General features: G+C 45.1%; 1 protein-coding gene across 3 annotated transcripts in view; it reads right to left on the bottom strand.

The window, feature by feature from the left end:
• Window positions 1-2,804: 2,804 nt before the first annotated feature.
• The window catches only part of fnip1 (folliculin interacting protein 1), a 40,978-nt gene continuing 30,117 nt past the window's right edge, over window positions 2,805-13,665 (bottom strand). For all 3 annotated transcript variants that reach the window (XM_076751349.1, XM_076751351.1, XM_076751350.1), the window contains 7 exons: window positions 11,571-11,717; window positions 9,847-10,016; window positions 7,227-8,991; window positions 6,901-7,066; window positions 6,515-6,715; window positions 6,245-6,360; window positions 2,805-5,495 (listed from right to left, as the gene is read on the bottom strand). In XM_076751349.1, the coding sequence (XP_076607464.1) occupies window positions 5,417-5,495; window positions 6,245-6,360; window positions 6,515-6,715; window positions 6,901-7,066; window positions 7,227-8,991; window positions 9,847-10,016; window positions 11,571-11,717 (2,644 nt within the window). In that variant the 3' untranslated portion in view covers window positions 2,805-5,416. The remainder of the gene's footprint in view (window positions 5,496-6,244; window positions 6,361-6,514; window positions 6,716-6,900; window positions 7,067-7,226; window positions 8,992-9,846; window positions 10,017-11,570; window positions 11,718-13,665) is intronic.

Genomic DNA, 13,665 nt, shown 5'->3' on the forward strand with positions numbered 1-13,665 from the left:
CCCACTGTCAGTTCAGTCATGTACAGTTTGCGCTAATTAACATGTGACTGCATGGAAAAAGTCCCAATTACATGATTTGTCCTCAAACAACTTAGCTACTGCTAACTCACTTCACTTCTGACAGATGAGTGTGGTTTTCCTTGAGCGGATGGAAACAACGGTTTGATTTTGGCTAACATTAGCGAGACGAAGCTAATTAAAGAAACAATCGTTTTGTTTACCTCTGCTGTCCGCAGGGAGGGCGGTTTCTTCAAAGCCAGTTTGAAAGAAGTTTCCATGGCTCCGGTCATTTTCATAACTTCGGCTCAAATCCACACCAGGACTTTTAGCTCCTCTTGCGTTAAACTCACTTTCGCGTCTCCCCGTTTGCTCCTCAGCTGAACAAACTCACATCCCCGTGGATCTTGTACTCCGTCGCCGAGCCGAGCATGGATGGAGTTTAGTCCAAAAACGGAGCGACCGGGAGCGCCTTCTCCTCCGGGAGGGGAACAAAACTTCACTCTGAACTACTGCGCGTCCGAAAAAGAGTAGACGCTAGAAGAGTGTGACAGAAAGGTAAACGTGTGGTACACGCCGTCTTGAATTGTGTACATCTTTGGTAAAGGAAATATCCAGCTCGGTAGCTTCAGGAGTTCGGATTTAGATCCCTCCTCTTCCAGATCTGAGAGCCGAGAGTTGACGACATCTGTCTGGCCAAAGATGATGAGGCGTTCAAATGCTGTCGTAAAGAAGAGGGTTTCTGGCAGTGGAACGTGAGTGACGCAAGTGGCAGCTAATTACTGTGTGAAACTGAACTTATGTTTACATCCAGGTGTTTTGTGCACATTACGACATGTTTGCTGGATAAAAGCAAAATTAGCTGAAGGTTTTATTAAACCAGAGGCAGAAGTTTTAACTGACTTGAGATACTTCAGTTCAATTCAATATCCAATTCAATATTCCTTTATTTGTCCCGCGAGGGGAAATTCCAGAGTTAATGTAGTAAATTTCTAAAAGAAAAAACCCTTAACAGCATTGAGTCACTTGTGTGGGTATGGTCCATATAATGTGTAAAGTCATTTAAAATTATAGAGTGAGTTTAGGTTTTATGATACAATAAGATATTGGTAAGACCACATCATTTGGACTTTGAGTGGAACATGTGGTTTTCCTTCAGTTATTTAGGGGTTTATGGCTAATTTCCTGGTTAATAGCAAACAAAATGCTGCACTGGAAACTTTCCATTTCCAATCACAATGTTTAATCATTAAACTTATGACTAGTAGCAATTGGACTGTGGATGTGTGTACTTTTGAAGTTCCCGTTTTGTAATTGAAGTTTTTACAAATAAGAATTAGAATGCAAATATCCAGAATGTTCATTGTGGATATTTCTAAGAGCAAAGATATGTTTAATTTAATTAACTTTAATAAGTGAGAACACAACTTGGAGTGGGAGAAATGCTACCATGAATACCTAAAATGTAAAAATAATTACAGACAGCAGTGTTGTTTGAGGAAATGTTAAAACTGCTTGCCCATGTGACCTTACTCTGAAATGTCACTTACAAAGTAATATTCATCTAAAGTTAAAAGTAGCTAATATTTACCACCATAAGTTACCAGTCATACCAAACCACCAAGAGTGCATTTTATTGCCTAGGGGTTAAATTTTTCATTTGTAAGGCAAACAATGCGCTTTGTTTTCAAAAGTTGTATGGTCTAGTTTTAATTGCATTAAAAAAAAAAAAAACCGCCTTTAGATTTGAAATTCGGGTGTACGAGCTGCGACAGGAGTAATTGAACGCAGCAGAGATCCTCCCTCTGACTTCTGAAGTCCGATCGCTGCAACAGACGAAGTAATCACATTAATGTAGTACTTGTAAAAGCAGTTTTACAGTAAACCACACGACATGAATGTATCGTGTGAGTTGTTGCTTCACAACAGATTAAAAAGTCAAACTTGTACAGTAAAATCTAACAGTTTCAGATTAAACGCGGTGTTTTGTGTCAGTCGCCTCCTAAAACAGCTCCTCACGCGGAGAAAGCGGGATTACAGCGACGGTGATGCGTTCAGGTCTGCCGCCCGTGTTCGCTCTGGGCCACCGGGACACTCCTTCCTCCGTCTATTGCATAACTGCGGCGTGTGCGCTCGTTTCGTTTTACCTCCCGCGCTGCGTTGACGGTGGGGTGGAGTCAGCGAGTTTCAGGGTGGTAAATTCAAAGGTGGATGAAATGTGTGATCCAGATGTTGAAAACCCGCACCAATCTAAACAGAAGTGCTATTCTTGTATAGAGTTTGCACTGATTTATAGCTACTTTCTATTTTTTTTTTAAATGAGGCTTTTTTTTTATAGCAACGGATAAGTTATAATGGATAAACTTTTCCACATATAAAATTAAAATGTGTGAATTTTTTTTAGAGAAATGAAAATAAGACTTCTCAGCTAAGATTAACCACTTGTGGTAGTTATACACTCTTGGTATAGTTTATTCAGTGTTTGTGTGAAAAGCGATGAAACCACAGGTGCTAATCTGACACGTAAAGAAACACACCTGGACGGTTTCTTCAATGCAATATCATGTGAACAGGTACAAACCAGAGTATATGGTGTTATCTACTGCACGGCCTCACCGCTGTCAGCTCAACACTACAGTCTTTTTTTCCCTCGACTCCTCATCAGTTCCTGGATCTGAATTATAGCTCTTGGATTTCTGGTTTTCAGCTTTGGGAAAACGATTTCTTATCCACACATCCAATATTTAACTTTCCCAGAACTTTTCCCTTTGATTCTGCGGCAGAAAACATTCCCAGAGAAACATAAATTCTTAACATCGGCATCTTTATTGCACAACATTCCCATAAAATTGGGAAAAAATAATTTCAGGAGACAATTCTTAAAAGACATTCTGTACAGATACATGGAAATAAACTGAGTATGTACAGTTTACATGAACCGTTACACATCGTGGGCAACTGAATAATTTATTTATATACAAAGAGGGAAAAGCAGATATAAATTCATACCTTTTCAACATAATGGCTGGGTTGTACAAAATGTAGGCTGATAACAGTGGAGCATCTTCAATACAGTTACAAGCATGTGTATTTTACCAGCAAAATGAGCTCTCCAGAAGCCTGCGTGTGCATTCATGCCTTCCATTAAGACTTGGGTCATACACAGGGTGCGATTTGAGTGATACACTGCTAGTTATTCCTGCTTTTTCCAGCAATGTAAGCCGTTCTCAGTGCACAGGTCATCACACCGTGAACCTGAAGCCCATCAACAAGCTGCTACAAACAGTGTTTGTGAAGCATTTCCAATCTACAAATTTGGGAAAGTTACTTTCCAGAAGCCACTCGGGTGAGTTTTTATTGAGCTGCCGGCTCAATTAAACGCCAATCCTCTGTTCAATTCCCTGGACGTGCTGGGCTAAAAACACAGTACACTTGCAGAGTACTGTATGGATGTGCATATGCATTTGAAAGTCTTCTCTCTGCTTTTGTTTTTTAAGATTATTTCATCTTTAAGGTGAAAGTGACAGCTGGAGAGAGAGAGAGAGAGAGAGAGAGAGAGAGAGAGAGAGAGAGAGAGAGAGAGAGAGAGAGAGAGAGGGGCTGACACGCAGCAAAGGACGTCTGGCTGGAATCGAACCCAGGCGGCTGCAGTGAGGACTGCGCCTCCATACGTGGTGCACGCTCGATCAGGTGAGCCACCAGGTGAGCCACCACGCTCCTCTCCGCTTCTGACTGTGTTTAATATAAATAACCCAGTCAGCCACTGGGGAATTTTTAACTCGCCCTGCTTCTTCTGCGATCAAACAAATATGGATCTATTTCCGACTGCTGTCAACTGATGACAGCAAAAAGCACGAATGATGAAACGATGAAATAATGTCCCACTGGCCCCGCTGCAGGTTACACTTTACGCCCAGGAGAGAATCCAAAAACAGGAGCTGTGAAAGCAGACGGAGCTGCCGTTCACGCTCAGCAAATCGCACCCTGGTTATACGGCAAAACAACCAAAACCACTTATCTGTCACTGCCATGGAAAAATCAAAAAGGAGAAAACTGTGCTACTATGGTTTCGTGTTGTGTGTGTCATAGAAACATGTTTGAAAATAGTGTTAACGGACACATATTTTAATCCACTATAAGGCCTACTGTGTTCTCCTCCCGCCGCAGCAAACGTCGAAGCCGTAAACATCGTACAAAGGTGGGGAAGCTATAAAAGTGTGAAAATATTTCAGCATTTTGGTTTTAAAATATACGCAGATGATGCACGTTCGAGCTTTTCCACAGTAATAAAGGGACCCTTTCTCCTCCTCCGTCACATTCTGAAGCAAAAATATGTTGTTTTTTTTTTCTTCCATTTTTCTGAGTAACGATCATCCGCAGGAATTTGAGAGCCTTCCCTTTTTGAAAGAACACAGCATAGAGTCTGCACACAGTTGACGCTGACATTCCTCTGATTAAAATAGCTTAAAAAGAATACCTCAGGGTTTTCTATGGGACCGCCGTAAATGTGGGTGTCACCTACCGCCCATATGAAGATCTGAGGTAGTGCTGTACCTACGGTATGATAAGAATGTCAAAGCCACTTTTAGCCATTTCAAAACCAGTCTGTAGAATCCAAAATCACGGAGAGCGTCGATCACCTCCACATGGCCAGAAAATAGGCTTTGAAGTCAGGTGTGCATTGCAATTTGACAAAAAAAAAAAAAAAAAAAAGTAAAAGTTGTCACTGGGATATCTCAGGGAAATTTGGCTTGTAAACAAAAACATGTGGATAAATGAAATAACATAATTGGCATGAGATTGATACTGTTCTCAATGATATTTACCTCAAAGTAATGTTTAAATGTTCCATCTGCTTCCTTTAAACTTGTAGTCCGTCACTTCGTACGACCGGTTTAAGATTGTACAGAAAAAAAAAAAACAACAGTAGAAGAAGAAACAAAATCCATTGTTATTATACTGAAGAGATCTTAAAAGTTTCATTCTCAACTGGAAAAATTAATAACGTCTTTGGCTTTTGTGTCCAAAAATAAAAAGAGTTTTAAAAGAAACATTCAAACAACAGGAGAAGGTCGTGTCGGGGATGCTTCAGTCATCCAGCCGCGGAGCCTCTCCAGCTGTGGGACTGTGGTCTCTAGTGCCCCCCTGTGGTGCAACATCAGCATTGCAACAAATTCAGCAGCAGTGGTAGTGAAGGTGGGGGGCGGGTCGCTGGCTGTGGTCCGTAAAGACGTGCACTGCTCAGGTTCAGAGCAAAGATCCCACTCAGCCCAGGCACGCGGGTCAGGAAACCATGTCGGGGGGAGGGGGGTCAGCTGCGAGCATGGACGGCCGTTTCTGGGGCCAGAGTGGCACCACCCGGCTCGGACTGGTTTCCTTAGGCAGCTCACTTGCTTGGGACCTCAGTGCCTTTACAGTCTCAGAGCAGGATCTGGGCCACATAGGGGGAGTGAGTGCTGGCCACAGCGGCCAACAGGGGAAGGTCGCTGGACTCGATTCTGCAAAGATACCGGAGCAAAGATGAGGATGTGATGAGATCGAAGTGCCCTCATTAAAATAACAGGAAAAAACTGAACTTCTGAACATTTCAACAAATTATTCATTTTACAAGTATAGAAGTTTATTCATGTGTTGCACACAAATTTCCACACACCACTGATTTTTCTAATGCTAACAATAGCTCAGCTTCTTCCTGGTCTATAGACTTGTGTATCTGTTGGCTGTGCTTCAGAGGGGAGGGGTTTTCATTAAAGACGGCCTGCAGAGCTTCCTTATTAACAAACAGAAGTTACGCTTACATCCAGTGTGTCTCACTGAGGTCTAACAAACATGTCGAGTTCATTTCCTTCCTCAGAAAACATCTGCAAAGCGGATTCATAACGGCTTGAATTTGCATTGTTTACACCCCTGTTAACTGGCCGGCACTCTTCCTCTGTGCCCGTGTGGGCACTCTGCTGTGTCTCTTGGATCATTACTGCCACCTGTTGATCAGTGTGATGGTGTAGATCCACTGGCTGCACCGTTTATTGTGTCACCCACATGTGCATGCATGTGCATCCTGGCACCAATGCAAAGACTAAAGCTCTGCAAGTCTAGTTTTAATTTAAACATATTTTTCATGCCTGGTTTTAGTGTAGTTTTACATATCTATAATAACCCTGGTGTGTAAAAAAAAAAACTCTACCGGACAACTTTGTAATGTAGTTTTACAGCAGCTGTGAGTTGAGAATAAAGGTTAACTGCTTACCCTAAGACCATGCCCAGTTCCTTCACGTGGACTCTTGTCTGGCCCTTCAAATACTCAGCAAGCATCTTACTCTTAAAGTAGATTTCCTGCAGACGGTCCTCAAGGTGCATTATACACTGAGGAGGCGAGGAGAGAGAAACATGGCTGGTTAAGCACAAGAATCAAAGTGGTGATTACAGACAAATAATCAGTGAAAACAGCGTCTTGAACAGTGAGAAACTTGTTCCCCCTGTACAAACATTACAGCGGAAAGATTAAAATGTCACGTACAAAGTTGGGTGAGAGGTTGAGTTTGTAGAGCTGGTGAGTGGACTGCAATAAGCTGGAAACCAGGCTGGACACCAGGACTTCCTTCCCCAGCTTGTTGACGTCTGTGGCTCGTCTCTGACTGCTGGCCACCTGCACCGTCCACTTGTCGGTGTCTGCTATAATGCAGACGGCCTCTGCTATGGGCTCATCCAAAACTGGATGCTGCGGAGGCGAGAACGGTCATTAAAACCGGTGAAACAAATAATATCGCATGCCTCAAACACCTAAACAAAATTCTGTTCCTCAAAGACAATAGTCATTAAAGGTTATTAAATTAATAACCTTAAAATTCTGTATTAAAAAGGCACAGCTCAGTAAAGAACAGGTCCAAACACTTCAGACATTACCTGAACAGCATGGGTCAATTCAGCCATCAGGCTCTGCCGGAGCTTCTCGTCGCTGGGCATCCCATGCAGTACAAAGTCTGGCACGTAGGTGGGGCAGTAGCCTCCAAACAGAGACCGGCCAAAATTGGCAATTGTTGGCTTTGAGTAGTTCTCCACCAACTTCGACCTAAAATCAAACACAGGATTTTTTTCTTTTTGTTTGTTTTTGCTTTCAAATGATGAGGATATAAGTATTCATTGCAGCACTTCATACCAGAGCTCATAGTTTGTGAACAGGAAGAGAAGTGTGTCTATTAAATGAATGAATGAATGTGTCCTCTACTCACCCCGGGAATGGCACCAGCACTTCCTCCTGCCAGTCCTCTGTCTCCTCGCTCTCACTGTCCCCCAGCGCGCTGTCTGAGCTCTCGTTGCGGGGTATCTCCCAGTCATTGACCGGCACCGTTTTGCGCTTTTGGTCCTCTTTGCTGCTGCTGCTGCTGCTTCCGTCCTGGAGGACAGGGACTGACAACAGAAGACCCTTGTCCTGCTCAGCAGAACAGCCCCTGCAGCAGCAAGTGTCAGAGGAATCTGTAGACCCACACCTGCACCTCCTCTGGACATCCAACAAAGTGTCTCCCTTCCTTCTGGACCCTGCCTCTCCACTATCTGAACCTAAACAGAGACCCAAACCCTGACTCCTGACTGCACCCTGAAAACTGTGACCGCCAAAGTCACCAGGCCGGCGGACTCCCGAGGGGTCCAGCAAGTCTTTGTGCATACTGTCCGTGGTGCTGGGCTCCGGTCGTTTGGCCACATCGTCTATAGTCCTAGTCTCCACAGGGTTCTCCAGGCTGAAATACTCATCGAAATCGTCCATACAGTTTGGGCTCCACTGGGGCATCTTGCTGGACACCCGCTGCAGGGCTGGAGCCGCCTTGGTCTGTTTGGTTTGGTCCTCTGGTGCGCTGGTGTTGCTGGTCTTTGAATCTGCTCCTCTCAGCAGCTGCTGCGGTTGCTGTTGATAATGTTGCCCTTGATGTTGCTGCTGATGCAGAAGCAGCTGCTGCTGCTGAAGCGGATGTTTGTCCTTGAGGTGTTTCTTGTGCTTTTTGATTTCCTCCTCCACCTTCCTCCTGCGGCTCTCTGTGTCCGACTCAGGAGACATGGAGTCTCCGATGAGGAAAGTGACTTTTGTTGCCGGCTCCCCCTCCTCTGTTAGAGTCAAAGTCATGGGCCCCGTGTTTCCTGGCATCACTGGTACTGGCACTGCAGCTGCCACATTCTTATCTGGGGGCTTCTTCTCTAGAGGGATCCCCAAAGGTCGAGGAGCCAGCACGGTGGTGGGCTGGTTCGCCATGCCCGCAACCACCCCGGCCTCTGCCCCAGAGGTTTTACCCTCTGCGGTGACAGAAGTTGGGGACGGATTTAATGCGAGGGTTGTGGCTATGGATGGGACAATGAGTTTCAGGTCACCCTTGGTCTCTGTATCCAGCACACAGACCTGCTCCCTGGGGGAGGCTGAGCCGACAGGCAGCACCGTCTCCAGTCGGGCCTCTGTAGTCAGAGGGCTGCTAGACTCCCTGCGCAGCTCCCCGGGTGCAGCTGCTTCTGCAGTCCTGATAACGGGGTTGTTGTGTTCCGGCTGCAGCACGCTGCTTCTGGACCCTTGACTTTCACTGCTGTCCTCCTCATCTTCCTCATCCTCCTCATCTTCCTCTTTAGGCGTGTCCCCGGCACCATGCTCTGCCTCTGTGTCCGTGTATGTGCTGCTCTGGAGGCTGTTGTCTGAACGGTAGCTGCTGTCCTCTGCCTCAGTCTGTCGGCCGTGAGCCCCTTGGGACAAGTAGTCCCCGCTGGGTTTATGGACGGTAACCAGGACATAGTCCGACTCCTCCACCTCTCCTTTCCTCAGGGAGGTGGTGATGAGGGAGCCCGGCATCACAATGGCCTCATCCTCAGCGCTGTCCAACATGTGGGTCTCCAGCAGCTCGGAGCAGCGGATGAAGTAGGTGAGGACATAGAGGAGCCTCTGGACCAGCTCCTGTCTGCGGCCGACTACCACTGTCCTCGACAGCCGCACCGGTGACCCAATGGAGCCGTACAGGTCACCTACACACAGCGATGAAAACGAAAAAGTGTCAGAGTTGAAAACAAAGTTGTGACAGAGAGAAAAATCACACAATTCCTCCTGTTAAGACTATAACATCCAAAGATTTTTTGTCAATATCATTCTCCTTTATTTCTTCTTTACCTCTATTCTTCCATCTTTTTTCATGACACGTCAATGCTCTGCTGTGCAGTTCTCAGCTATGAACACTAGGTGTCACCATGAACTCACATTCTACACGTTTCTGAGGTCACTTGAGATGAAAGTGTGGATTACTCAACATACTCTTGAAGATGTCTGTGTATTTATAGGACATCATTGCTTGTTATATGTGCCCATAAATCCACATTTAATTATCAACAAACTTTTTTCACAGAAATGCATCTTATGGGTTTCCACTGATGCAACGTGCTGCACTGGGCTACAACGTGATGTGTTCATCAGCAAACCAACCAGTCAGGGGTAAACATGGGGAGTTTAACAGCACAGATGTGGTACAGTGTCCAATTGATGTCCAACTTTCATACTGGTATTGTAGCTGCAGTATTATTACATTTTAATTTGAAAATTGCATATTTATCACACCTGAAATCTTTCGTATGAAATGTTGATATGGAGAGGAGTTCAACTTGACTACGGGAATTGCACTGCACCTACGAAACTGATCACAATTGGCTACATGCAGATTGAAGACGGTCTCGTCCTAACTTGTCTGCGTGCTGTAATGACAGGATGTGTTCACGCTTCAGCTGGGATGAAGACAAAACGCAGGTGTTTCATTTGACTAAGGTATGTCTAACTCACTACTCACTGTGTGTGTGTGTGTGTGTGTGTGTGTGTGTGTTTGAACTCCTCACCTAGCTGTGCCCAGAGCGGGTTGTAGGGGTGCGTCTTTGCCAGCATGTCGACGCTCTTGGAGGAGTGTTTTTCCAGGAAGATCTTGATTGGAGGCTGCCCATTGGGCATGACGGTGGGCACCCAGGCCAGATGATTGGTCAGGATGGCTGTCAATAACGCGGGGAGGAATCTGGAATATCAGACATGGGTTGGTCAGCAGAGACTAGAGAATCCAAAAATGGACTTCCTAGCTGGTTGACCTTAAAAATGACCGTTTCTCTCATGACCCTGTTAGGTCAAAAGTCGCCTCCCTTCATGGAAAACTCTGGTCAGAAGCTTTCTTACTGAACTAGACGCCGCATACACACATCCATTGTTAGCAACACACACATGCAGATGTATGCAGATACACACATAAACACACACTGTAAGCATGATTCACTTCTCAGTTCTGACCACAAGTGTCTACTTCTCTTCCTGTCTCATGACTCAACGCTGTCATGGTTTTCGAGCTCAACCACGTGCCAGAACAGAGATGTGACTGCGGCACTCATCAAATCCATCGGTCACGGGAACGCTGACGGGATTCCTCAGAAAACGCACGATGCGTTACAGTAAGTTCAAAGACATGATGCTTCATTCACGAGTCAGAAGCAGTGATGATAAAGAAACACCAACGGTTGCCTGGGAGACATGGTTTCCATTCACAGTTAACATTTAGGGGGCACGAAAGAATTTAGAGAACATGAGAAACTACACTGGACTGTGTAGTACGGTACGGATATTTTAGAAAATACACACTTTCTGCTAGTATGCGTCAGTCTTCTCCAGCGAAAGACTGTGGGCAGCACCGTGATGTCATTTTACATAGTTGCTCAATTTTGAATTTTCACTCGTCCTCTCTTCTCTGGACTCTTCAGCCATGTTGGCTATGGTTACTTACTGACTATCGCACACCACTGTCATAGTTAACTTGGCCTTTATCCCTTGTTGTGTTCCGATTTTATTTAAATCCTTTAAGATCGACTTGATGTAATAATTCAGTTCAGTGTGCTGAATGCTACTTAAATCAACTGCACTGAATACGGGTGCCATGTTCAATAAAAGCTTTGCTACCAATTCATAAATGTACAATCAGCAGTGGTTTGACGTGGCTTTGTAACAGCAACAATAAGCAATTAGAGACTGGCAGGGATCTTCTCATTCACAGCTCCCTCTGAGGCAGACAAATGCAAAGAGGGTGAAACATTCACAGTGTGTGAGTGTGTGAGTGTGTGTGAGTGTAAGTGTAAGAAAGGGAGAGACAGACCACAGAATGTGTGTATGTGGGAGGCAGAATGAATAGTGTGTGAACCTGCATGTATCTCTCTGCTGATAGGCTCATCAGAAAGTACAAGCGAACAATAAATGTGGAAAATCTACGCACGAGCAACATTTTTGAGTGCTGCTGTGCATGTCTTTCCCTCTTTATATGTGTGAGCTTGACTCCTGTCTGCCTTCTTAATGCTCTTCAGTTAAGAGAAGAACCAGAGGGGTGAGCAGTCTGGTTTCCACAATAGGTGGGTTTGCTATGGCTAAACTGCAGAAAACCACTATGTGATATACTAAATATCTGTTTGATGAGACAGTCTGATAAAGTGTGCCATGATCCCCGTTTAGCATGCCAGCTCTTAAACCCCTGCAACATTTTAAAGGCTTCAGTGCCTGGTGGTGGACCAGGTTTGAGTACAAGCAGACACTCAACTGGTTCTTGGAGGCCTGCTCCATCAGCAGGGAGAGCTCCCTCATGAAGTGACCGCAGAGCTGGTTCTTCTCCGACGCTCCAGACATCATAGTCAACCAGACGGGCTCAGCCACGCGGGGCATGGTGTAGAGGTCGCAGATGGTCATCCTGGAGATGAGGTACGGCGAGGGATGGAGGGATGAAAGAGGGGGAGGGCATGGACAGAGCGAATGAAAGAGAAGGAGGGGAAAAGAGAGAAAACAGACAGAGGGAGAACAGACGCGTTATTGTCTCTCGGGGTAAACAAAAGAGATCTCAGTTCACAGAGCTTCGCTGTCTGCGCTGAGGCCATGGGAGACCCTTGGTTGTGTGTATGTGCTTGTAACAGTCCGATGAGTTTGCGCGCACACACACACACACACACACAACCCTGCCTCTCTCTCTGTACAGTGTGTTTGTGTGTATATCTATCTGTATGTGGCTCAGTTGGGGCATTTGTCCATTGAGAAGGACTGGAGTTTCCATGGAACGTGGGGCGTGTTGGTGAGCATGTCTCGGCTGGGGGCCAAGCTTTGACACAGGGGCAGAGGGGAATCTCTGCAGCCTGAGGAATGTGGAGAATCAGGCGGTTTTTAGTCAGAGCTTAATTATGGACTGCAGCTGCTGGACTCTGGGTTTGAGAAGGCAAAAATGTAAAGATAATGAAAAAAACAGCTGTCCGTTTTTATTAGAGGATCAGGCTTTTGGACGGTTTTATCTGCTCACTATCACTTCTCGAACTGAATCCACATTACAACTGCAATCTTCAGCAAACACAGCTGATACAACAGCATAACCAGGCTGATTTAAAGGCAAGGTGTAATGAACTATAATAAATAAATATTAATCACCAAATTAACATAATAAACTGTAATAAATTAACCAGCTGCTTTCTGCCCAGGTGATCTGTCACAAGACTTTGCAGGTCCGACTGGATAAGGCAAAAAAAAAAAACTTGTCTTACTGGAAAATGTGAGCGATCTCAGGCAGTAAACAAGGTTAATTTTGCAGTAAACTCACAACTGCTTTGACCGATAAAGAACTCGGTGACAGAGGAGATGCAGACAGGCTGCATGCTGAGAGAAAGCACAGGTGTCACACAGTGAAAGTGACCTTCACGAGAACTCCAGGATTCCAGTCATCGAGCTATTTTAGGTTGATGCATTTTTTTTCCCAAGGAAAACGGGAAGATCATGTGTAGTTTTTGTTGGTGCGTTTACACGAAAGCATCAGCTGGATGTTAAAAGACGAATTTAACTGCACTACATTAGCTACAAGCAGTTCTTTTCTGTCTGAACTGTTGTGTGGTGTTAACATTAATAACTAACAGACTGACAGTTAGGAGGCGCCCACTGTGGAAATGCACAAGGAGCCAATTCTGAGAAAACTGCTTGATTGACTGTCCTTGAAAAACAACATGGTTTAAAAAAAAAAAACAGCTACCTGTGCTTCATGATGTAGAAACAGATCTTTAGTTTGATTAAATGATTAATTTCTAGCTGGCAAAAGTGGCACTGCCTTGCTTTCTCACCTCACATAAATTAATCATTCAACAAGAACAAGCCATTACAAGCGCAGCAGTGCATGAGAAACTAAAGAGAAACATAAACGCGGGACCGAGTGGCCGTTGCAGGGTGAACCAGACGGACTTCATGTCACTCACCACACCCAAAACATGTCTCTGACTCTCTTTACATCTCGCTGTCAGCGGGACAGAGATGATTCATCATCTGTACAGCAGCAAATGAGCTAATAATGCTTTATTCATTCCTGTGTTATAAACGGGTTGACTTATATGTGGCCTTTTTAAGCTCCTCTTGACCCCACCGTGACTGGTGTACATTCACCGGCTGAAAGCCCCCAGTGGGGAGACGTCTGAGGCCGAGCCAGCGCTAGATGAGCAGGAGATCTAGTCTCGTCCTCTCCGCAGCAGCTGTTCAGGTGAACTTTAAAGAGCTGGGCCGTGATGTGAAATTACACTGATCCGTCAGGTTGAGGAGCCAGATTTAAATTACCTCACTATGGAGGGCAGCAATTCCAACCATCAGACCTCACCTATGGTTTTTGACTTCGGTGA

This window comes from Chaetodon auriga, chromosome 15 (assembly GCF_051107435.1).
Source record: "Chaetodon auriga isolate fChaAug3 chromosome 15, fChaAug3.hap1, whole genome shotgun sequence".
NCBI lineage: Eukaryota > Metazoa > Chordata > Actinopteri > Chaetodontiformes > Chaetodontidae > Chaetodon > Chaetodon auriga.